This window comes from Aquarana catesbeiana, linkage group LG03 (genome assembly GCF_042186555.1).
Source record: "Aquarana catesbeiana isolate 2022-GZ linkage group LG03, ASM4218655v1, whole genome shotgun sequence".
NCBI lineage: Eukaryota > Metazoa > Chordata > Amphibia > Anura > Ranidae > Aquarana > Aquarana catesbeiana.
This window is the reverse complement of record NC_133326.1, coordinates 215904973-215932108: the sequence shown is the minus strand read 5'-3', so window position 1 is coordinate 215932108 and position 27136 is coordinate 215904973. Positions and strand designations below refer to the sequence as shown.

At 39.4% G+C, this 27136-nt stretch overlaps 1 protein-coding gene across 1 annotated transcript in view; it reads right to left on the bottom strand.

Moving 5' to 3' along the window:
- Positions 1-27136, bottom strand: part of GRM8 (glutamate metabotropic receptor 8) — a 1893470-nt gene that overhangs the window by 510289 nt on the left and 1356045 nt on the right. Inside the window, exon 7 of the mRNA XM_073619763.1 lies at positions 20476-20676. Coding sequence (XP_073475864.1) covers positions 20476-20676 — 201 coding nt within the window. The remainder of the gene's footprint in view (positions 1-20475; positions 20677-27136) is intronic.

Genomic DNA, 27136 nt, shown 5'->3' with positions numbered 1-27136 from the left:
CCACCAAATTGAATTTTTTACGATTTTTTTTGCTTTGGTACGTGTCCCTCATGCATGGCTATGACCTCTGAAATAATACACTCTAATTTTTATTTGAAGATTAGCTGATTACATACTTTCAGCCACTGAACAATATTTGTGGCTATTGTGTCAGATAATACACTAGAAATTTTATTGCAAGAAAACAACCTGCTTTGTCTCTTTCAAATTCGGGATAGGGAAGGGGGTTTAAAATCATTTGAAATTAATTAATTTCAGCACTACTTCTAAAAAGAGCAGTTTGCTATTGACCTGCTGTTTTTTTCCTATTTTAGGAAAAATAACACTTATAAAGATAATCAAATAGAGAGGAGAAATTGGGAGGGCGTTATCACGGTGCTTGCAAATAATAATAGAAACCATATATATAAAAAGTTAGTTTAATAAAGATAAGATTAAAAACCAAACAAAGCAGTTTGTTGAGTAGTGTTTTTAAAATTTAATTGTGATGGTGGTCACGTGACAAAAGTTCATGTTTCGCCTTATGGCTTCATCAAAGGATATACGAATCAACTAATGACTACGTGAGACTGTACAAAAAATAGAAAATATAACATATCAAAATATATCAAATATAGACATGCATCAATGCGTATAACAAATTTACATCATTTGCCAATGTCCACCCAAAAAGGGAGCTTACCGCCTCAAAATTCCCAGAGAGGGCCACTGCCAAGAAAGGGACCACCACGAGGGGGAGGTACTATGCGGCCACAGATGACACAGAACGACCAGGCTAATAAATGAAATAAAAGGGAGGGAAGAAAAAAAGCGTAAAACCCGAGTGTTTGCAATATCAGTCATTTGAAAAAGTTGCACCAAAACCGAATCGCAAGTAGGTGCGTAAAAATTAAATCTGTGATAAACGAAGATTTTTCCAGACAAATTACTTAAAAGAAAATTAACTCAGAGCATATGGTGGAGGATGTCTAAAATATAGAACATATGTCCAATAAAGATGGCGTGAAAAGCTCTGAAACGGAAAAATAAAAAATAAGAAAATACATTTTAAAAAATGTGACCGGAAGAAGAAAAAAATGGGAAGAACGTCTTAAAACAGAGTATGAAATTAATTAATGATTTTCTAATAATAATAATTAGATGAGTGAAGGAGCCTGAGTATTTTGAAATATTAACTTATAAACTAGGGTAAACAGGGTTAAATATAAAGATATCCATTTAATAGTTACGTTTCATGAAACGGTACCACAAGGTACACAGGACTACTGTCTCAATATATTCAGAGAAAAAATTTGGTCAGCGTCTGACATCACCAACCAAATGCAGATGTGATGGCACCACTCCGCATACGCGAGAGCTCCAAGTACTCTCCCAGACTACAATGACCAGGAGGCCTAGTAGCGGGTGGCGGCGGGCGTGGCCAAAAGCTACAACATGGAGAGAGGAAACCACCCAGGCATTGCATCAGGGGAAAGCCCTCCCCAGCAAAACAAACCCCGTGGCAGATCAGATGGTCAAAGGGAGAGAGAAACACCACACTGATAGGTGCCTGACACCCCAGAGGGGGTCCATATAGCGGCAGCCCCATCTGGGCAAGAGGCGGCGAGATCGCAAAAAGGGATGTGGGACTGATGACTACACATCAGTGACCCACAAAAAAGAAGGTGGACAAATAAATACATAATTCAATAAAGAATTGTTATTGTAGTTTCATATATTTAACATACAGTGCAATATTTACAGTAAAACATCTAAATCTGGTACAAAAGAGCATACAATAATCGCAGTAATTTAATCAATTTATATAGTAAACAAAGAGGGAGGAAGAATGGAAGATAAAAGGAAAAGTAGGGGAAGAGAGGGAAAAGGGATGGAAGGAAGGGGGAAAAAAGAAAAGAAAAATGGCTGGCTAAATAAACCACCCTATAAGCGGGACAGAGGGGGAAGGTTGATTGACATGACATTATAAAAAAGGTTCGAAACTCTGAGTTTCGTTGAAAACAGGAAATTCAGTGGCTTTTAGGTTATAAATCCACCGAGCCTCAAGTAACAGTGTTTTATCTATACTTCCCCCTCTAACATGTATTGGTATGTGCTCCAAAGCCATACATTTTATCATATTGGGTTTAAATTGATGGTACATGCCCACATATCGGCTGATGGCCATCTCCATCTTACACTTTCGGTTTAATGTGGTCTCTAATGCGCTTGAAAAACGGGTGCCTATCAAGAAGTGATCATTGATAAAAACACTTGCAGTTTTTTAAATACTAAAGATCCAAAAATTCCAACGTTTTATGCCTTACCAAAAATACACAAGTCTGCTACTCAACCCCCTGGCCGCCCTATAATATCTGCTTGTGCTAGTTTAACTGAAAATGCAAGTTCTTTAATTGACAGCTACCTGTATCCTCATGTTACTTCCCTATTTTCGTATATTAACCACTTGCCGACCGCCGCACGACTATATATGTCGACAGAGCGGCACGGGCAGGCAAAAGGACGTATATGTACGTCCTTGCCTGCCCGCGGGTGGGGGGTCCGATCGGACCCCCCCCCGGTGCCTGCGGCGGTCGGCAAATCTCCCCCGGTGATCGGAGGTGAGGGGGAGGCCATCCATTCGTGGCCCCCCCCTCGCGATCGCTCTCAGCCAATGGGATCATTTCCCTGCCTCTGTATTGTACACAGAGGCAGAGGAAATGATGTCATCTCTCCTCGGCTCGGTATTTTCCGTTCCGGGCCGAGGAGAGAAGACTGCAATGTAAGTGCACCAACACACTACACACAGTAGAACATGCCAGGCACACTAAACACCCCGATCCCCCCCCCCGATCACCCCCCGATCCCCCCCCAATCACCCCCCCCCTGTCACAAACTGACACCAAGCAGGTTTTTTTTTTTTTTTTTTTTTTTCTGATTACTGTATTGGTGTCAGTTTGTGACAGTTACAGTGTCAGGGCAGTGAGTGTTAGGCCCCCTGTAGGTCTAGGGTACCCCCCTAACCCCCCCTAATAAAGTTTTAACCCCTTGATCACCCCCTGTCACCAGTGTCGCTAAGCGATCATTTTTCTGATCGCTGTATTAGTGTCGCTGGTGATGCTAGTTAGGGACGTAAATATTTAGGTTCGCCGTCAGCGTTTTATAGCGACAGGGACCCCCATATACTACCTAATAAATGTTTTAACCCCTTGATTGCCCCCTAGTTAACCCTTTCACCACTGATCACTGTATAACCGTTACGGGTGACGCTGGTTAGTTTGTTTATTTTTTATAGTGTCAGGGCACCCGCCGTTTATTACCGAATAAAGATTTAGCCCCCTGATCGCCCGGCGGTGATATGCGTCGCCCCAGGCAGCGTCAGATTAGCGCCAGTACCGCTAACACCCACACACGCAGCATACGCCTCCCTTAGTGGTATAGTATCTGTACAGATCAATATCTGATCCGATCAGATCTATACTAGCGTCCCCAGCAGTTTAGGGTTCCCAAAAACACAGTGTTAGCGGGATCAGCCCAGATACCTGCTAGCACCTGCGTTTTGCCCCTCCGCCCAGCTCGGCCCAGCCCACCCAAGTGCAGTATCGATCGATCACTGTCACTTACAAAACACTAAACGCATAACTGCAGCGTTCGCAGAGTCAGGCCTGATCCCTGCGATCGCTAACAGTTTTTTTGGTAGCATTTTGGTGAAATGGCAAGCACCAGCCCCAGGCAGCGTCAGGTTAGTGCCAGTAGCGCTAACACCCACGCACGCACTGTACACCTCCCTTAGTGGTATAGTATCTGAACGCATCAATATCTGATCCGATCAGATCTATACTAGCGTCCCCAGCAGTTTAGGGTTCCCAAAAACGCAGTGTTAGCGGGATCAGCCCAGATACCTGCTAGCACCTGCGTTTTGCCCCTCCGCCCGGCCCAGCCCAGCCCACCCAAGTGCAGTATCGATCGATCACTGTCACTTACAAAACACTAAATGCATAACTGCAGCGTTCGCAGAGTCAGGCCTGATCCCTGCGATCGTTAACAGTTTTTTTGGTAGCGTTTTGGTGAACTGGCAAGCGCCAGCGGCCTAGTACACCCCGGTCGTAGTCAAACCAGCACTGCAGTAACACTTGGTGACGTGGCGAGTCCCATAAGTGCAGTTCAAGCTGGTGAGGTGGCAAGCACAAGTAGTGTCCCGCTGCCACCAAGAAGACAAACACAGGCCCGTCATGCCCATAGTGCCCTTCCTGCTGCATTCGCCAATCCTAATTGGGAACCCACCACTTCTGCAGCGCCCGTACTTCCCCCATTCACATCCCCAACCAAATGCAGTCGGCTGCATGAGAGGCATTTTTATGTCCTCCCGAGTACCCCTACCCAACGAACCCCCCCAAAAAAGATGTTGTGTCTGCAGCAAGCGCGGATATAGGCGTGACACCCACTATTATTGTCCCTCCTGTCCTGACAATCCTGGTCTTTGCATTGGTGAATGTTTTGAACGCTACCATTCACTAGTTGAGTATTAGCGTAGGGTACAGCATTGCACAGACTAGGACACACTTTCACAGGGTCTCCCAAGATGCCATCGCATTTTGAGAGACCCGAACCTGGAACCGGTTACAGTTATAAAAGTTACAGTTACAAAAAAAGTGTAAAAAAAAAAAAAAAAAAACACAAACAAAAATATAAAATAAAAAATAATAGTTGTCATTTTATTGTTCTCTCTCTATTCTCTCTTTCTCTATTCTCTCTATTGTTCTGCTCTTTTTTACTGTATTCTATTCTGCAATGTTTTATTGTTATTATGTTTTATCATGTTTGCTTTTCAGGTCTGCAATTTTTTATACTTTACCGTTTACTGTGCTTTATTGTTAACCATATTTTTGTCTTCAGGTACAGCATTCACGACTTTGAGTGGTTATACCAGAATGATGCTTGCAGGTTTAGGTATCATCTTGGTATCATTCTTTTCAGCCAGCGGTCGGCTTTCATGTAGAAGCAATCCTAGCGGCTAATTAGCCTCTAGACTGCTTTTACAAGCAGTGGGAGAGAATGCCCCCCCCACCGTCTTCCGTGTTTTTCTCTGGCTCTCCTGTCTCAACAGGGAACCTGAGAATGCAGCCGGTGATTCAGCCAGCTGACCATAGAGCTGATCAGAGACCAGAGTGGCTCCAAACATCTCTATGGCCTAAGAAACCGGAAGCTACGAGCATTTTATGACTTAGATTTCGCCGGATGTAAATAGCGCCATTGGGAAATTGGGAAAGCATTTTATCATACCGATCTTGGTGTGGTCAGATGCTTTGAGGGCAGAGGAGAAATCTAGGGTCTAATAGACCCCAATTTTTTCAAAAAAGAGTACCTGTCACTACCTATTGCTATCATAGGGGATATTTACATTCCCTGAGATAACAATAAAAATGATTAAAAAAAAAAAAAATGGAAGGAACAGTTTTAAAATAAGATAAAAAAGCAAAAAAATAATAAAGAAAAAAAAAAAAAAAAAAAAAAAGCACCCCTGTCCCCCCTGCTCTCGCGCTAAGGCGAACGCAAGCGTCGGTCTGGCGTCAAATGTAAACAGCAATTGCACCATGCATGTGAGGTATCACCGCGACGGTCAGATCGAGGGCAGTAATTTTAGCAGTAGACCTCCTCTGTAAATCTAAAGTGGTAACCTGTAAAGGCTTTTAAAGGCTTTTAAAAATGTATTTATTTTGTTGTCACTGCACGTTTGTGCGCAATTGTAAAGCATGTCATGTTTGGTATCCATGTACTCGGCCTAAGATCATCTTTTTTATTTCATCAAACATTTGGGCAATATAGTGTGTTTTAGTGCATTAAAATGTAAAAAAGTGTGTTTTTTCCCCAAAAAATGCGTTTGAAAAATCGCTGCGCAAATACTGTGTGAAAAAAAAAAATTAAACACCCACCATTTTAATCTGTAGGGCATTTGCTTTAAAAAAATATATAATGTGTGGGGGTTCAAAGTAATTTTCTTGCAAAAAAAAATAATTTTTTCATGTAATCAAAAAGTGTCAGAAAGGGCTTTGTCTTCAAGTGGTTAGAAGAGTGGGTGATGTGTGACATAAGCTTCTAAATGTTGTGCATAAAATGCCAGGACAGTTCAAACCCCCCCAAATGACCCCATTTTGGAAAGTAGACACCCCAAGCTATTTGCTGAGAGGCATGTCGAGTCCATGGAATATTTTATATTGTGACACAAGTTGCGGGAAAGAGACAAATTATTATTTTTTTTTTTGCACAAAGTTGTCACTAAATGATATATTGCTCAAACATGCCATGGGAATATGTGAAATTACACCCCAAAATACATTCTGTTGCTTCTCCTGAGTACGGGGATACCACATGTGTGAGACTTTTTGGGAGCCTAGCCACGTATGGGACCCCGAAAACCAAGCACCGCCTTCAGGCTTTCTAAGGGCGTAAATTTTTGATTTCACTCTTCACTGCCTATCACAGTCTCGGAGGCCATGGAATGCCCAGGTGGCACAAACCCCCCCCAAATGACCCCATTTTGGAAAGTAGACACCCCAAGCTATTTGCTGAGAGGTATAGTGAGTATTTTGCAGACCTCACTTTTTGTCACAAAGTTTTGAAAATTAAAAAAAGAAAAAAAAAATTTTTTTTTTGTCTTTCTTCATTTTCAAAAACAAATGAGAGCTGCAAAATACTCACCATGCCTCTCAGCAAATAGCTTGGGGTGTCTACTTTCCAAAATGGGGTCATTTGGGGGGGGTTTGTGCCACCTGGGCATTCCATGGCCTCCGAAACTGTGATAGGCAGTGAAGAGTGAAATCAAAAATGTACACCCTTAGAAATCCTGAAGGCGGTGATTGGTTTTCGGGGTCCCGTACGCGGCTAGGCTCCTAAAAAGTCCCACACATGTGGTATCCCCGTACTCAAGAGAAGCAGCAGAATGTATTTTGGGGTGCAATTCCACATATGCCCATGACCTGTGTGAGCAATATATCATTTAGTGACAACTTTGTGCAAAAAAAAAAAAAAATAAAAATAAATTGTCACTTTCCCGCAACTTGTGTCAAAATATAAAATATTCCATGGACTCAACATGCCTCTCAGCAAATAGCTTGGGGTGTCTACTTTCCAAAATGGGGTCATTTGGGGGGGGGTTTGTGCCATCTGGGCATTTTATGGCCTTCAAAACTGTGATAGGTAGTGAGGAGTAAAATCAAAAATGTACGCCCTTAGAAATCCTGAAGGCAGTGATTGGTTTTCGGGGCCCCGTATGCGGCTAGGCTCCCAAAAAGTCCCACACATGTGGTATCCCCATACTCAGGAGAAGCAGCTAAATGTATTTTGGGGTGCAATTCCACATATGCCCATGGCCTGTGTGAGCAATATATCATTTAGTGACAACTTTTTGTAATTTTTTTTTTTTTTTTTTTCATTATTCAATCACTTGGGACAAAAAAAATGAATATTCAATGGGCTCAACATGCCTCTCAGCAATTTCCTTGGGGTGTCTACTTTCCAAAATGGGGTCATTTGTGGGGGTTTTGTACTGCCCTGTCATTTTAGCACCTCAAGAAATGACATAGGCAGTCATAAATTAAAGACTGTGTAAATTCCAGAAAATGTACCCTAGTTTGTAGGCGCTATAACTTTTGCGCAAACCAATAAATATACACTTATTGACATTTTTTTTACCAAAGACATGTGGCCAAATACATTTTGGCCTAAATGTATGACTAAAATTGAGTTTATTGGATTTTTTTTAGAACAAAAAGTAGAAAATATCATTTTTTTTCAAAATTTTCGGTCTTTTTCCGCGTATAGCGCAAAAAATAAAAACGGCAGAGGTGATCAAATACCATCAAAAGAAAGCTCTATTTGTGGGAAGAAAAGGACGCAAATTTCGTTTGGTTACAGCATTGCATGACCGCGCAATTAGCAGTTAAAGCGACGCAGTGCCAAATTGTAAAAAGTGCTCTGGTCAGGAAGGGGGTAAATCCTTCCGGGGCTGAAGTGGTTAAAGATACTATAGATCTTTTGAAAACAATTGAAGGTATTCACCTCCCTAAAAACACATGGCTTGTGGCCTTGGATATAGAGAGTCTGTACAATGCCATACTTCATGTCAAGGGGGTGGATGTTGTAGCGAGCCATTTACGAGAAAGCAATTTGCTATTAAACTGCTCAGATTCATTCTCTCGCATAATGTATTTATGTTTGGCTCATCCCATTACCTTCAGGTGCAGGGGGTTGCAATGGGGACTAAATGTGCCCCATTGTATGCCAACCTGTTCCTTGGGGGATGGGAAAGAGACCTATTTGCTCGTGAAGACCTCACTGATTTTGTTGCCATCATTATATCATGGTATTGTTACATCGATGATGTACTTATCTTTTGGTCCACCACTGAGACTGAACTTGGGCAGTTCTTACAGGCTATCTCCATTAATGATTGTAACTTGTAAAATTTACAATAAATTGCAGTCAAACAAAAATCATTTTTTTTTTTGATTTGGAAATATCTTTCGATAATGATGGCATTATAAACTCCTCCCTTTACAGGAAGCCCTCAGCAGGCAACACAAGTTTACATGCCAGGAGTTCTCCTGAGCTGCTCCTTAAAAGTATACCCTACAGCCAATACCTATGAGTCAGACAGAATTGTAGTAAGGAAGAAGATTTTAAAAAAGGTGCCAAAGATTTATATCATAGACTCAAAGATCAGGGTTATAGTCATGTTAGCCTAAAGAAAACGTACAATAGGGTAATCCAAAAGGACAGAAATTTTTTTAATTTTACTCTACTATACCTCATAAGGAATCTGAATCTGTTAGAATAATAACTCGTTATTCTAATCAACACCAACAGATTAGACAAATTGGTGGAAAATTTTGGCCTCTTGTGTCAACAGGTCCAACTAGAAATATGTAAAAGATTATCCAGAAGTTACATATAGACGTACACCGTCCTTGAAAGACCATCTTGTTCATAGTCACTTTGATACATCGAGCCCGGTTGAACCTAAAATTCCGGGTACTTTTGCATGTGGACATTGTGATGTTTGCCCATTTTTGATCAACAGTCGTGACTTTATGCTTCCTGATGGCCATAACCATTCTCTTAAACACAGTGTCACCTGTCAAACTCTGGGGGTAGTCTACGTAGCTAGATGCCTGTGTAGGGGCTTCTATATAGGAAAAACGAAACACCCATTTTTCAAGTGCATTAGAAAACACATTAAACCCATTTGCAAGTGTAAGATGGAGACAACCATCACCCAACATGTGGGCACGTGCCATCAATTTAAACCCAATATAATAAAATTTATGGCTTTGGAACACATACCAATACCAATGTTAAAGGGGGAAGTGTAGATAAAACACTGTTACAACTTGAGGCTCTGTGAATTTATAACCTAAAAGCCACTGAATTTCCTGGTTTCAACAAAACTCTGAGTTTCAAGCCATTTTTAATCAACCTTCTCCCTCTGTCCCACTTATGGGGTGGTTTTATTTAGTCAACCGTTTTTCTTTTCTTTCCCCGCTCCCTTCCATCCCTTTTCCCTCTCTTCCCCTTCTTTTCCTTTTATCTTCCATTCTCCCCCTCTTTTGTTTACTACATAAATTGATTAAATTACTGTGATTATTGTATGCTCTTTTGTACCAGATTTAGATTTTTGACTGTAAATATTGCACTGTAAGTTAAATACATGAAACTGCAATAACAATTCTTTATTGAATTATGTATTTATTTGCCCTGTCCATCTTCTTTTTTGTGGGTCACTGATATTTGGTTATCGGTCCCACATCCCTTTTTGGGTTCTCGCCACCTCTTCCCCCGATGGGGCTGCTGCTATATGGGCCCCCCTCTGGGTTGTTAGGCACATTTGCGACCATGCGGACACCCAGGGCACTGAGGGGGTTCCCAGTCGGTGCCTGTCCCGTGCTGCTGCACTTGTATCCTCCTTTCCCAGAGATATCTTATCACATGGTGTCCATCTCTCTTTTTCAGCACACCGATTCCACCTATCAGTGTGTTTTTTCTCTCTTCCTTTGACCATCTGATCTGCCACGGGGTTTGTTTTGCTGGGAAGGGCTGTACCCTGATGCAATGACTGGGTGGATTCCTCTCTCCATGTCGTTGCCTTTGGCCGCACCCTCCGCCGCCGGCTGCTAGGCCTCCTGGTCATTGTAGTCTGAGAGAGTACTTGGAGTTGTCGCGCATGCGCGGTGGTGCCATTACGTCCGCATTTGGTCAGTGACGTCAGACGCCGACCAAATGGAGGACACATTTAACCCGGCTTCTCAGGCAGTACCACTGCCAGAGACGGAGGGTGACCTTCGAACTACTTCTCTATGTTCACAAGGTAAAATTCTTGCTGCTTTATACATGTTCTTTTGTACTGATTTCATGGTTATTTGAGATTGGATTGGTTTGGACATTGCTGTTTTAAACACACCACTGTTTTTAATCAGTCCTATAGATGCCATTTAGCTATTGCTGCCTTCTAGGTGTCCTTATTGTGGGCTTTATATCTACTCTCCTTAAATACCCTTCCTATATATTTTACCTTTTATTAATCCCAACTCCATCCTGATTTATCACTTTATCCGCTCTTTATTTAGATATCTGTGACTTAATTTTTTCTCTGAATAGATTGAGACAGTAGTCATGTGTACCTTGTGGTACTGTTTCATGAAACTTAACTATTATTAGAAATCTTTATAATTAACCCTGTTTAACCTAGTTTATATGTTAATATTTCAAAATACCTTATTGTATGGGCTCTGTAAAAATGTAAATTTCCTTCACTAATCTAATTATTATTAGTAAATCATTAGTTAATTTCATACTCTGTTTTAAGACATTCTTCCTATTTTTTTCTTCTTCCGTTCGCATTTTTTTTTATTTAATTTTTTAAAATTTATTTATTTATTATTTTCGTTTCATAGCTATTCACTCCATCTTTATTGGACATATGTTCTATATTTTAGGCACCCTCCACCATATGTTCTGAGTTAATTTTCTTTTAAGTAAGTAATTTGTCTGGAAAAATCTTCATTTATCACAGATTTATCACCTTCATGTGATTTGCATTTTGGTGCGACTTTTTCAAATGACTGATATTGCAAACACTGGGGTTTTACGTTTTTTTTTTTTATTCCCTCAATTTTTTCCATTTATTAGCCTAGTCATTGTGTGTCCTCTGTGGCCACGTAGTGCCTCTCCCTCGTGATGGTTCCTTTCTTGGCGGTGGCCCTCTCTGGGAATTTTGAGGCGGTAAGCTCCCTTTTTGGGTGGATATTTGCAAATGATGTAAATTTGTTTGTTATATGCATTGATGCATGTCTATATTTGATATATTTTGCTTATGTTATATTTTCTAATTTTTGTACAGTCTCACGTAGTAATTGGTTAAGTCTTATATCCCCGATGAAGCCATAAGGCGAAACATGTTGGGTTAATATATGAATCCGAGATCCCTGTTCAACATGAACTTTTGTCACGTGACCACCATCACAATGAAAGGTTAAACACTACTCAACAAACTGCTTTGTTTGGTTTTTAATCTTATCTTTATTAAACTATAACTTTTTATATATACAGTTACTATATTATTTGCAAGCACCGTGATAATCCCCTCCCAATTTCTCCTCTCTTTTTGAATATTTGACTATTTGGGATGAGATTCTAAATACTAGGTGTTTACCTTAGTTGGACACAACTCTACAAATGACTTATAAAGATAAATTTAGCTTTAAAAAAGTTCTAAAAATTGTTCTTATCAAGAATAATAGTTATATAGTCAGCAATTCAATAATACATTTTAAAGAGGGGGCAGATTTACTGCTATTGCAATTTTATATATTTATAGGCACCATCAAGTCCTCTGTGGCTGAAAGGTACAGTATGTTAAATATCGATTCTGTCTCATCTTAAAGCCCAGCTCCAGGAAACCTAAAAATCCTCCCTTGCGGTGGAGCTATGCCCACACCACAGGGGTTAACTGCTTGTTTTTTTCTAGGGGACATAAAAGCTGTTTTTTTTACCTTATTCTAAACTCCACTGGCAGATGGGACCCCCCCACATTCTGACAGTGAACTGTTTCTTGGCATCCTCATGTTTGATACAGAGTTATGGTCCCTGCATCTTTATTGATGATGTCAAAGTACCTTAGAGTGCCAGACTGCAGAGACTGGTCTAGCAGCACAAATGAGACTGCAGGGATGGAGGATCAGGTGAGTCAAAGTGCTTTATCAAGTCCTTTAGACATAAGCAGTTTACTCTTGCATTTCAGGAACGTCCCCACTGAAAGGGAGGATTTTTAGGTTTCCTGGAGTTCAGTTTTAATGTGAGTATAAAGGAAATATTACTGGGGTACAGATACTCCTCGTTTACCGAATTGCCTGTTTAACGACTGCTCAGACTTACGACCAGGTCTACCCACCCAAACGACATGCTGTACACCATTATATTGTACAGTACCGTACAGAATTTTCATTTGTGTTCTGTACTTATGCAAAATAACACAATGTTATTGGGTTGGAGTTGTGTTTAGACCTTTTTTTACAATATAGTACAGTACAGTAGTTAAGAATGCTTAAAAGTTTGATTACTTGTGGCTCCTCATTTAATGACCAATTCGTTTAACAACCTGACCGTTGAAACGAAACCTGGTCATTAAGTGAGGAGAGCCTGTATTATAATGTTTTTTCTGTATTTCAATAGGAATTGTAACATCAACTTTCCTTCACATGTAAACTATGGAATTTCTATGACAGTCAAGTATCTTAAATTATAGCACAGAGGAATAGTACTTCCACTGCAATTTCCCATGCTAAGTTATATTCACAACAGTCAAGAAGTCAAAGAGGCATCTCGTCTCTAACTGTTAGCTGGATGTTAAGTTCAGAACTGCTCACGCTCTTTCAAGTGAAAACATCATTTTACAACAATTAGCCTTTCTGAATGCCTAAGGTTTGCTGAGATCATCTCTCTAATTTTAAACTCTAGCATTCCAGTTCACAGCACAGAGCGCTGCTGAAGCTTAGCCGACAAACTATTTTGCAAGTTTACTACATAAAACCCAGTTAATCACCAAAAACACTCTGACATTGGCATCATCAAGACATGGTGTATGACCTTAAACTTTTCCTTGAACAGAAAATTTCCTAGAAATAGATAATCATATTTTGTAATTATACTGTAGCTGATGGGTATTAGTTATTATTGTAACTTGATCACTATTTAAAATACATTTAGATTGAGTATTGAACTGTATTGTATTAACTGAAACTGGAATTCAAAAAGAGTGTCAAAAACACTCTTTAGAATTCCAATGCACCTCCACATAATAAATGTCAGTGCAAGCACCAAGTGTGGAATCTCACTGATTGTGGAGTGTCTATAGGGACACCCCAGCCCCAGTACAGCTCCCTTTCTGCTGCTGAAGCTGTAATACACACAAAGCAGCAGAGGGGCATTTTGTACCAGGGTTGGAGCCTGCTGGGTATTTACAGACACTAATTCCCCCTCAGGTTAACTCCCCTTGTGATTGACAGCAGGCAGTGGGCAGATCCTTAGCCAATAGACAACCTTTTATTGGGTAAAGAATCCACCTACTGCCTGCTGTCAATTGCACGAGTGGACCTAATAGGGAACTGGTGTCTCAGCTTACCATCAGGCTTCGCCAACTACAGCATCATTAGTTGTTAGGAGGCTGATGTCTACTTTGAAGGGAGGGAGCAGCAGCAGCAAATATACTGCTCTGGTACACCGCAGACAGAGGAAGACACTCTGTATGTTTCTTTATGCTAATTTAGAGTATGTCTTAATTACCTCTACTTTTGATTTCTAAGAACTGAAGGTAATTATTTTTTAATTTGGTACATTGTAAAAGTATCACACGTGTTGGTAAAATTACCAACATGGTACACAGTAGGGACTTTTGAATTTGGCTCAGGCCATTTTAAAGGGCTATAGCATCAAGAAACTATCCTTATTTATTTATTAAACTCCCCTCTATATATGCAATTGACAGCATCACATAAATGAAGAAATTAGGAATTTTCACAATATGTAATATGTTCTATGTAACAAAGTAATATGTTAGATGAGCTGAGGCAGGCTAATAAATTATATAGAATGTCAATATCTACCATAAAAACTTTCCAAATTTGATATGGACTAACACAAACAGAAGCTAATCTGATTGCATACTCATCCAATCATATTGTTCTACTTGTTTAGACATATGACAAATGAGTGGATACAAAATAAAAAGGGGTAGGTTTAGAGTTATAATAATAAACCAAGCTAATAGCATTCAGACAACACAGCTAACATTTTACTTACTGTGATAGTAATGGTGATTCATTTCTTAATTATTATTGTCTTACTTATAATGAACCTACCTAATAGGTGATTTATGAATTAAAGATCAATAGCCTACAGCCTAGGAAGCAGATCTGTTTTTTACTGAGGAAGCCAAGGTTCTTTCAAACACGGCACTATACTGTGAAGGCAAAAAGGTTGATGGTAACAGAAAAGAAAAGATTAATAGGAAAAAAGTTCCACTGTATAATGTGTTCCATCTGTATTACAAATCTTTATGCTACAGGATAATACAATCATTTTAGTATGTATTGTTTCCATTTTTAAGCCATTTTAATAAAGAGCGTAGAAGTAATAATTTTCATATTGTATAAGATATATTTCCCTGCTGGTTGGGTTGTGGCATGCAGTTTGTGTACTCAGGGGTTCTTTCCTTTGCAGGGTAAGGAGCTCTGGAGTAGTCTGCTCAAAGTTCTCTCAGGATTGGTAAGTTCTCATTTAGGACCCAAAATTAAGACATTCAGAGAGCCCTTTGGATGGGAAATAGAGGCTTAAAGTAGAAGAGGAAGCTGTAAGCAGCTGTTTTTGAAATGAATTGTGCAGCACTACACGCTGAGTGGTGGACTGGTTGTAGCCGAGACACTGCATAGCAGGAAACTGCCTCTTTGGGACCCCCAAGGCAGACGAGGCTGTAACCCTGTTTGGGAACAAGCTGGTAGCTAGTGAGCCAAGCATTTGCTTTTTGTAATAGCATAAGTATGAACTGTTTGCTCTATTTTTGTTGAAAGAAGCTGTTTGTGTTTGCCTGTTGTACAAGTTCAATAAAGACTGCTGTTACAAGCGGCTGGCTGGTGATCTTGAGTTCCCATATTGCAATTCCTGCTTAGATGTGGGCAATCCATTCATACAAGCCATTTCAAGTGAGAACTGACATTTAAAGGTCCAGCACCAATTTTGCATGTCCTGGGTCAAAGCAGCACATGCACTGAACACTTGCAAGGCAATTAGCACCGGCGAGTGTACAAGCCCAGACTTGCTATAAGGAGGCAACGACTCACCAGTGATAAGCCCTGGCACAGGCTGTTTCAGAAAAGTAAGAGACCAGATTTCAGCCCAGCAAGAAACTACACAAGCTCACGTGACTGCCTTACAGGGAGTGGTGCAGAGTCTCTCTCTAGGACAAGAGCAAGCCTCTGTTGTCCCTAGCAACCCAATGACGGCGAAGGCCTGACGTTTTCTGCACAATTATTCCACATGATGATGTGGAGGGCTTCCCGACTAGGTTTGAGCTCACAGATGAGAGAAAGGGATGGCCTGAGGACCAGTGAGCCAGCCTCTTTGCCCTGTTCCTATTGGGGGAACCACAGAAGGCCTTCCATGACCTACTGGCAGCTGATGCCAGATATTTAAAAAAACTCAAGGGAGAGATTTTAGCCCACCTTGGGGTTACTATGGTTGTCCATGCACACCATATGCATTGCTGGAGATATTATGCTGGCCAGTCACTGTGGTTTCAAATGCACAACCTGTTGCAATGGGCCACAAAGCGGCTACAACCAGAGAGGCTAACAGGACCAGCAATGAAGGAACATGTTGCCATGGAACAGTACCTACGTGCACTTCCAAATTAACTGCAGTATTGGGTGAGCCACAGGGATCCCCAGACAATGGACCAACTGGTCAGGATGATAGAGTGGTACACTGTGATGGAGGATCTGCTGGGATCTACCAAGCCCAGAGGATCCATTGTCATGGAAATTCAAGCCCCCCACTCTGGCATGAAGAAATGAAAATGTGCTGGTAGTGTCACTTCTGAGGATGTATCCAGGTTTCATGTCACCTGCAAGAGGAGCCCATGTGTTAGGCCCGAGTTCACCTGCTGGTGGTACTGTGGTGCTCTGGAAGGAAAGCTGCACTTTTAGTGTCCACAAGCAGGTGCCTCCCAGCAGCCAGCAGGTTTCAGCGATCAGCTCCACCTGGCTCCACCTGCTGGAAGGGTACTTAAGTTTCACCTTTGCTACTGCTCCTTGCCTCAGTGTTTTGGCTGCTGCTGCTTGTATCATGTTTTTCATGCTTCTGCCTGACTCTGTAGCCATTTACTCTTGCCCTGCATACAGTATACTGCTGCCTTGTTCCCATCACATTTTTGTTTTCTCGCTTCCCATCTGCTCTCCCCTGCCATGTGTGTTTTCTTATTTGTACCTTTATATATATATATATATATATATATATATATATATATATATATATATATATATATATATATATATACATACAGTTAAGTGTGGTTAGGATTGCTGGTTAGGCATTTTGTTGTTTAGTTTTGCATTAGTTGATGAGGGCAGATTTTCCCTTACTGAAATACAGCCTTAAGTTCAGGTCTGTTCTGAGTTGTTATTTCAGTTTACCTCTCAGGACCATGATGTTTTCACTCTTCCTTTTACAATGTTTCAGGCTGGATTTTTGGGATGGCTGCTGAATCATTGTACAGGTTCTTTTTTTGCTGCGGTATTCAGCCTATTCACAACAGGTGTTGTTAGATTGTATTATTGCTGTGCACTCTTTTTATGAGCAATGTGAGCAGGGGAAAGACAAACTGATCTTAGTTCAACCTCTGCTACAAGCCTGGTCAGAGATCCAATCCCCAGTGTTAGATGCCGCTGATTCCTCCTCTATGCTGCATGCTAATGGGCTCCTTTCCTCCTCCATGGTGCCTGCTGATGGAGTTCTGCTTGCCTCTATGCTTACAGATTGGGGTTCAGCCTGTCTCTTTGCTTGCTGATAGGGTTCAGCCAGCCTCTGGTGAAGGAGCTTTTGGTGAAGGAGCATTTACAGAGGGTACAAGAAGCACAGAGAAGAGCGTACAACCAATCTGCCAAGCTTACACAGTTCCAGGTTGGGGACCAGGTGGCGGAATTAATACCTACAGTCGAGAGTAAGTTCCTGGCCAGGTGGCAGGGGCAATTTAAGGTGGTAGAAAAGGTTGTGGAGGCAAATTATAAAGTACACCAACCTGAGAAGCAAAATGTGTACCAAATCTACCATGCAAATCTGTCAAAAACCCGGATAGACCAAAAGCAGGTACAATAGCTGCCCTGGCTGATGTAAGCTTTAAGCCCCCTATAGTGATGAACTAGTCCCAGTTTTCACAGCCCTGTCTAAGCCACAATTATAGTGGGCAAAAGGGTTTTTACAAAAGAATAGAGGCACCCTTTTAAGACTTCCAGGCCTTACCAGGATGATCAGACATGACATCGTTATAGAGCCTAATGTGAACGTCTGAGTAAACCCATATTGTATTCACAAGGCACACAGAAAAGTGGGGTTAGAGGAAGTTCAGAAAATGCTGAAACCTGATATCATTGAGGAATCGTAGAGTGAAAGATCAAGCCCTCGAGGTACTAATACACAGCAAAGCCCATTTCCACTATCAGGTGCTCTGGTGAATACCGGTTAGTGCTTAGACCTCATACCTCAGGTGAGCCTGCATCATCCACCAGAGTGACCTGCTTGAATACCTATTCTGCTGGTCGATATGTGTCTCTCTAATTCAATTGCTACCGGTCTCCGAGCTTGACCCCTAACCATGATACCACAGTTCTTCGAGAAACGTATAATGTATGGGAACTCACACAAAAAATGACTTAACATTGGAGAGGATGTGACAAATAGGATATATATAACATATTTTATGGACATGTAAAAATCTGACTTGTTGGAAGAAAACATTCCAGATAATTTTAGAAGTGATAGCACTATTGATAGCTTTGTTGCCAGGTTTAGCAATACTAAATCTAGGATTTGACACTATCCCTTATCCTCTTAGACATATTGTTACTTTTGGCATCAAGATGACAATAACAAGACATTGGAAATGTGATCTTTCAATTAACATTGTACATACACTTTTCACTTAAGAACTTATGTTAGCTACCAGCAAGAAAAAATATGCACAAACAGCAAAACTCTGCCAACCATGGATATATTGGCACACCATCAGATACACAATGAATATATTCTTTCATATGCAGAAGACTCTTCTCTTCTTTTTGTTCTTCTCTAAATATTTTTCTGAGTATTACTTCAATTTATATATGTTGAGTTTATTTATATATTTTTAAGTTTAGATACTGATCTTGGATATTTAGTTGTCTTTCCTGGCTATGTTTTTTTCTTTATAGGCTGTCAATATTTATGCATACTATACATTGTAATATACAACCATAAAAAATCTGCGTTATTTATGCACATTAAATTGATGTGCTGTTCATCTAATGAAAATAATTATGTATTATGGAATTTGGAAAAAATATTTTTATTTTATATATGTTCTTTTATTACAAAATTCTATTAAAATATATTTAAAAGAAAAGTCCAATTTATAATACATATGTGTTTTTAGTTAGTTTAGCTTTCACAATTAAATCAAATTAAAGTCAGCATTATTACAAGCAAGAACATACTCAATTCCATAACCGAATACTGAAAACTACCTGGAGTATATCTATAGCAACCAAGTACCTTAGTTATATCACCTGAAGCAAAATCAGTTTCCACTTGGAACCTAACTTCAAAATGACCTTGGAATATTTCAAAAGGCTGCCAGCTGTGGTCAATGAAGTGTATTGTGACAAACTCTGCTGCTGATGTTTGTAGGTTTATTAGCCTTTTCTAGCATATTCCATGATAAGAACTGTGCAAAAATATTGCCTTTACAAATACTTTGATGACATAAATTCACATTTTTTTTGTTTGATTGATTGATATATTATGTAATGCTAATTCTTGTCAACTTAAGGAACAGGAAGTTTTAAACTCCATTTAAAGACTTCTTCAAGCCCGTTCTACTATATTTTTCTAATACTCATTTACTTTTCTGATGATCATCTTATAAGGTGTTTGTTTATAATGTATTCTTTTATTTCTGTTACTGAGGGATACAGTTCACATTGATGCAGTACAACTGCTGCACAGTATGCCTAAAAAAGACATCTCTGCTTAGAACCTGAAAAGCTAAAATTGTAAAGAATGGCAATTTATATTTGAATTTTTGATTAAGCAAAGTATCTATAATTCAAAGTATAGACTTATTTTTGACTATTCCATATCAACATATATATATGATATTACACAATTGGCTGCATTGTTATCTATATCAGTGAGAACTGTCTGAACTCTCAACCTCATTCACCATTATATATTTGAAATTATAACCTTTGGATATTTGATCCACTACAACCTGTATACCCGCTCTATTGTGCTGCCTTGTATGTGCACATGAGTGTTTCTTGACAATTTTATTAATTTTATATAGTACCTTTTTGCTGTTGTGATTTGTATTTTGTAAAACTCAATAAATACATTGAACAACATAAATATGATTAGGTTGTTTCAGGATTACATTAAAATAAATCTGAACCAAGAACAATATATGAATATATTGCAGCATACTAATCCTTAGATGTGGTGGCTGCAATAGTTTTCTTTTTTTTTCAGGCTGAGTATGTTTAATGCAGGTGCAGAAAAATACCTGATCACCTTGTCAGAATTTCAGTGTCCTTGAAACTCTCAGCACTTTGAACTAAAATCTTAAACAATGTTATCAACTGTCTTAACTACTTTCAGTGAAATACAGAACACCATCCTGTGTAATGAAAAGGTGGAGGGAGTGTAAAAGATGTATGTTGCTCTGTCACCAACCATCAAGCACCAATCTCCAATGCGTGATCTAGACTGGTATACTGTGCAGCACAGTGGGACCAAGGCACATTAAACATCAACTATTTCCCTATAATAATGTATGGTCTTTTTAATTATTTTTGTGATGATATTTTCATGGCATTATACTGTATGTAAAAAGAATAGCCTATGTCAGCATGTTTATTAAACATGGTCCTAAAAATACATTAATTCATAAATGATTTATTTCATGACATCATAATCACATTCATCTTTTCTACATATTGGACCCTTCATTGCCAAGTAAATTGTAATTTTAAGTATTTATTTGACTGAAATCCATCTTATACCTTCAAAATTAAAAAAGACCAACCTATATGTTAACATGGCTCTTGTGGCCATTGCAAACATTTTTTTGGCATGCAAAATAGCCTTTGTATGACAAGTTTAAATTTGAATATGTATATTTTCTTCAATATAACTTACCATTAAAGTTTACAGCACGAATATATCCAAGTAGATCTTTCCCATCAACAGGCTTCATTCTGGGACACAGTCCCACATAGCTTGGACAGAAATCTCTGTGCATGTTATGGAGAGCATGAGCCATAGAATATACGGCATCAATTACAAACTGAACTTTTCCTTCTTGTTCATAACTGGAATCTCTTCCAATCTTTTCTAATCCTGAAACATATAAAAAGATTATAGTTTTAGTCCAGCAATACACTTGTATTTGAAATGCAAAGCATAGTGTATGTTAGTGTTATTTTGAATTATTATTAAAGAGTTTGCCTCAAATTAATTAAAGTGTTTGTTACCCCACCAAAAAAATAAAATAGATTTCCTGGTCCCTTAAAGCAGATTAAACAGCACAGTGCTTGTGCTGTGTAACCTGCCCCATCTACACTGTAAAAAAAAAACCTGCCTGAACCTGCCACTTTCTGTATCCCCGCTTTGTACTGACCACAGTGGTCAGAGTGCGTCCCTTTGTCATATGCAGCCCTGCTCTCAGCTCTCCTCTCTCCCCCTTTCTGCCTGTCATCTCTGTGTCTGTGTGTCTCCATCTCCACCCCCCCTCCGCTATTAGCAAAATAAAAAATTCTAAATGGTCCCTGCCAGCCCCTTTCTTATAGCCTGGCATAGCACACTGCATTCATCTTTTATAAAGACGAGCATTGTAAATATTATTTGGCACAATGTTCAGGCCGGTCACGTGACTCAAGACGGTTTCCAGGGCTACTGCAGGAGAGGCTGAGTGGCCATGTGATTTCCCTGGCTTATGTCTGAGGGAGATCTCAGCCCCTCCTGCAGAAGCCATTTATCGGATGTATACAGAGGCCGCAAGTCATGTGACCGGTCTGAAGATCATTCTAAATAGGTATTTACAACACTTGCTTTTTTATAAAAGACTAATGCAGTGTGCTTTGCCAGGCTCTAATATAGGGTCTGGTAGTGTTTGTGTTATATGGGTTAACAAACACTGTAATGCTCTGAGGTATGCATTTTATATGCATGTACTTCTATATTATTTCCATTATATTAGATAGATATAATAATTTTCAAATAAGTAACTTCAGTGATTAGAGAGTGTGCATTCTGCTTCCTTTCTTAAAGGCAAAGTTCACTTAAAACTCACATATTTTTGCAGGGGAAAAATGCCTGCAAATGATCCACTGATTGTGTATGCCATGGGTGCTCAACCTGTGTCCCTCCAGCTGTTTCAGAACTACAAGTCCCATGAGGCATTGCAAGCTGCTCACAAGCATGACAAGCATGATCCCCAAAGGCATGATGGGACTTGTAGCTACAGAGCAGCTGGAGGGCCGCAGGTTGAGCACCCATGGAGTATGCAATGCATGGCTACTGCGTACTCTTCCTCCAGCTCACTGTCCGTATTGAGGACATGGGTCTATGTGCTCTGGGCGTTAGGAGGATTTGCTGAAATACTGTGTAAGATGTTGAAAAGGTGGGGTTTGCCTTTAAATGTTGAGTCAAGATATCAGAGGGAATGCTTAGAGACTGATTTACTAAAGCAATGCAGACTGCTTACCTAGGAAAGTAAGTTTTAACTGTATTTTGAAAATATTATCCAATGTGCCGCTGCAGCTGTGCAGTCATCTTGCTACTGAATGGGGGCAGCACTGCTCTCCAGTCTCCACATCCAATATATCAGGTGTTTATAGCAAGAGAGAAAACCAGGGTTGAAGCACCAATGTGATTTTTATTGTTACAAGACAAGCAAAGTTTAGGCAACAGTTATAGCAAACTCCCCGGCCACAGCATGTTATTTGCTGTAACAATAAAAATAAATGTATTGTAACCCCGGCATACTACATTTTGGATCTTTGGTGGATCTGGTTGATGAGTACTACTAGCACGAAGATTAGCTAGCTCTTATGTGTGTGTGTGTGTATAAATGTGTATATATATATATATATATATATATATATATATATATATATATATATATATATATATATATATATATATTGTCTTCAAAAAGTTTCTGCACTTATTTATTTCTAATAGTTAAAGAAAAAGCATGGAAACATTTAAAGAACCCTTGTATATATACACTATATATACTCACTTACATAAAACATCTTCATACAGAAGCATACACTTTTAGTCAGTGTGGAAATTACCTTGATTCACAGTAATTTCCTGATGCTAAGGATTCACAACACATTAGACATTATGCTTTAATTCTCATGTTTCTCTCTTTTCTAGCAATTACAAATTATTTGAAGAAATAGAACTATCATTTATTTTTTTCCTCTACTGACTCACACCAGATTTCTAGAGCTTTGTTCTGTATTAAACAGCTGACTGCTGTTATTTAAAGGGCATCTTCCATACCATTCACATTTATTTTAGCATAATTTAGAGCAGTGGTTCTCAACTCCAGTCCTCAGGACCCACTAACAGGCCAGATTTTAAGTATTACCTTGGGGAGATGCAGACTAGAATACTGCAATCACTGAGCAGCAAATGATATCACCTGTGATGTATTTCAGTAATCTTGCAAACCTGGCCTGTTAGTGGGTCCTGAGGACCGGAGTTGAGAACCACTGATTTAGAGAATGAGACACTGTAATTTTATTTTTATTTGCTCATATTATTTAAGCAAATTAACAAGAATTCATGCTGTCTACTAGCTCGTGATTCCAATAATACCATCTGTTAAGCTGGATTTAAATACATCCTTTTAGTTAACAAATTTAATAGTAAGGAACAGAACACAGTAAGATTTGCTTCTTTTGTTTAAAGTACATGTTAAGATTGTATTCCCTCAGCATGACTGCAGCAAGTCATTTACCTCTGAGTCTTAGTCGGGACAATTCACATTTTATTGTCTGATTCATAAACAAAATCATGTTTACATTAGATATGAAAGCACCATAGACTCATGCTTATAGTGTAAATACCTCTTATGTAGTAGACAATTAGCCTAATGCATATCCAGTTCACTAAGTTATAAACATGTGCAGTCTCTAAGGTCATCTTCTGGCAGAGGTAAACACCTCAATCTTTTAGTCAACTAGGCCTGCCATAGATTTACGTTATCAATATTTTATTTGGCAAGTACAGCTTGTACTCCTTCAGGTGCAAAAGATGATTGTGCTTGAGTCATTGGACCCTGAACACTAGGTGACTCCCCTACTAACCTCTAATTTAGCTAGTGGCAAAGGCTCTGAAAGCCAGGCACACACCAAATTGAATGGTGATGCCCAGAATGCTAAGTGATTCATAAACATCAAATATTTCACATGTCACTCCAAGAGACATCAGGCTCCACACTTAACAACCAAATTTTAGGTACTGGCTTGACTCTTTTCCACTGAAGCAATCAATTATTCCAGCAACAGGAATGCAGCACACTGAGATTAAAAATACGATTCTTCCTGTATTAAAATAGTAAACGGGACTGATTATTCTGACTGAGCACATTGATTACCTTAACCACTGTATAGAAACATCCCACATGTTCATAAGCCCTTCATTATTTAAACATTGCATTGCATGCTGTATGTACTGCATATGAAATACATAAAACATTGTTTTATACTGTAAATAATTATCACATTTGCAATTAGAGCATACTCTATATAAAAACTAGTTTTATTTGATTTTAAGCAGTTTGAGTCCAGTGAATAATCTCAAATGGTACATAGGTAAGCAATATACTACCAAGAGTAAAAAAATGAATTAGTTGCCAAAAGCAGCAGTAATTATCTGCCTTCGTAGATGGATCTGAACACAGCACTACTGTATCCTATAGGCTCAGACATACAGGTCCATTTTGGTCTGTGGTATATAGCTGCCTAAAACTATAAAAAACTGTATCCAAGGTCCTTTCTATAGATCATGTTTAAAACTGTATGCATGTAAAAGGCTCTGAATGAGTCATTCATGTGGTTGCAGTGGACCTTCAGTCATTTATGAATTCATGACTTGCCAAAGTAATTCTGAGCAACCTCCACCATCACATGAATGACGCATTGAGGGCCCTTTACAGGTGTACAGTTAAGTCTGGTAAAGGAACCGTTAATAATAATGCAGACATAGCAAGTGCTCCAAGTGGAATAACAATCAATTCTATTCACTTTACATTTACACAATTTATGGTTCTTTAATTGTACCCCATATTTATCTTTTTTTTTACTATGATTATACTGGTTTGGTTATTATATATATTCACTGTAGGGTTGACAGCCCAGTCATGAATTATGACACAGAGGCAAAGTGATTAGTGTGAATCACTAAAATCTAGTGATAGATTATTCTCCGGTAAAGATGATTTACAGTTCAATGTTAGCCATAATTGTTTTCAATGGTAAGAGTCACAGCCCTGTCAAATATAATAGAGCAGAGTAAGATGCAGATGCAGATATCCAGAAAAGATAATGGCAAGCCATTTAGCTGATTAGCATGTTTTCCTATGTTAAAAAACATACCTTGCATATCTGTCAAATAAGAATTAGAAATCAGAAGCATATGGATTACTATTTACTAATAGGTAGTGACAGTGATCATTTTTTTTTTCAAAACTTAAAGCTGAAATCTGGTGATATGCCTGAAATTCACTCATATGGCTCATTCACACAGGCATATGAATATTTTCTGCATGGAATGCAGGTTCTTGCTGGCAGAGCTAGAAGGATATCATGTGTATAATACATGCCTAAAGTACTCAAGTTTGAGCACATTTAGATGCATACAGCGTTTAGATGTGTGTAATTCTTCTTCCATTCCAATGAATGATTACACATGTACTCATTTATAGATGTTTATGTGCATTTATGCATGTAGATACAGTTATGGGTTCATTGATTTCAATGTCATCCCTGTGCTCTTCACTTCTTAATGAATTTCCCTGTTATACTGACAACACTGTCTTATGCAGGTGAGCCAGATTAGCACATACCAGTGGCAAAGCTAGACATTCTTTCCCCTGGGGCAAAGACACAGTTTGGTGCTGTTCGGCTGGCTTCTGAGGGACAGGCTGGTGTACACATGGGCTGAATATCAGCTGATTTCTTCTGAACCGCCTCGTTTGTATGGGGCTTAACTGTTGGAAGGTGGCAAGCGACAGGGTAAGATGTTGCTATGGTGTTGGTGATTGCAGCACCAGGGACCTGAGGCAACCACCAGGGAATTAGGGCATGCTCTGCACATATCTATTATTATTATCATTAGGACATTAGGTTGCTATTGGTGATATCATCTTAATGTGTTTGAGATGTGGAAAGTTTCTAAAGTAATGATATCCACTGTGAATGTGCTTTTATGTGTATTTAATGGTAATATGAACATGTGGATATTTATTTGGATTTTTTTTTATAGCTATTAGAAACTGTATTAATGAACCCAAATAAATATCCACATGTTCATATTGCCAACAAATAAATATAAAAGCACATTCACAGTGCATATCATCACTTTAGCAACTTTCTACATCTTCATACACATTATAATGTCAGTATGACATCTCTAATAGCAACCTAATGAAAATTATATTCATTGATATCTGCAACCTTCATCACTGAACTACCATTTACAAACACCTAAGGATATCACAAAGAAGCTTTTTTTTAATTTCTGTTTTAAAATCAGACCTGTAGAGATGTCTGTGACCATTGGATTCTTGGGCACTGTGTGCGCCAGACAGTAGCTAGTCGTATATCTGTTCCTTCCATGCAGACAGAGCTTGTGCCTCTCTCTCTCTCTCTCTCTCTCTCTCTGGCAGTGAAAGATGCCCCGCCCCCCCCCAGCAGCTGAGTCCTCCATGCATAGCTCTGCAAGCACCGGAGGTGGGGAGGGAGGAAGGTGAAAGGAGCTGGGAGCTGTAACTGCCTCTGCATTAGGTAAGGAGGCTTGCTCTGTTCTCAAGATGGAGCTTAAGTTGAAAACATCCAGGAATGAGCAGTTAAATGTGGAGCTTTTGGCAACTATACACAGCCTGCACATCCTTCCAGCGCTCTACTCCTTGCTTCCAGTGCTGAGCTAACAGCAATCCAGGAGTAGTGACACCACTGTCACTACTTCTGTCAGGGATGGTGCCCCTCTCAATGCAGCAGCTGTGGCATATTCCCCACTGCCCCCCCCCCCCCTAGTTTCAGCCCTGGCTGGCACAACCAACTAATTCTAATCTAATTTTAAAATATTTTAAGATATGTGTGTCTTATAAATGTTCCCCTATTCTTGTTTTCAGTTGTCTTTTTGTCTTGCCCACATACATCTTGTTGCATTGGCAAGTAATCATATACAATACACGAGTAGATAGAGCAATTACTTAATCTAATAATGCTATAATGTGCTTTATTTTCTGAATCTGAGAAAATGTCGATCCGATCTACATAATGACATACCTGACATTTACCACACGGGAACATTCCTTTTGAGTGAGGGAAGGAAGGCAGCCAGGTAGGATCATTACTCAAAGTAAACTACAAATGAATTAGCAGATCATCATGCATAATGGCCAACAAGATTTTTAAATTTTGGGCATTCCATTAAGACACCCCAGTGTCTGTTAAGAGTTCTTTACTTCATCCCATTGTGCACCAAGTTTGGTGATCATTCTTACCGGCTGTATTTCTTCCTCTTTTTCTTTTCCAGCTTCTTGGATTATGGCCAATTG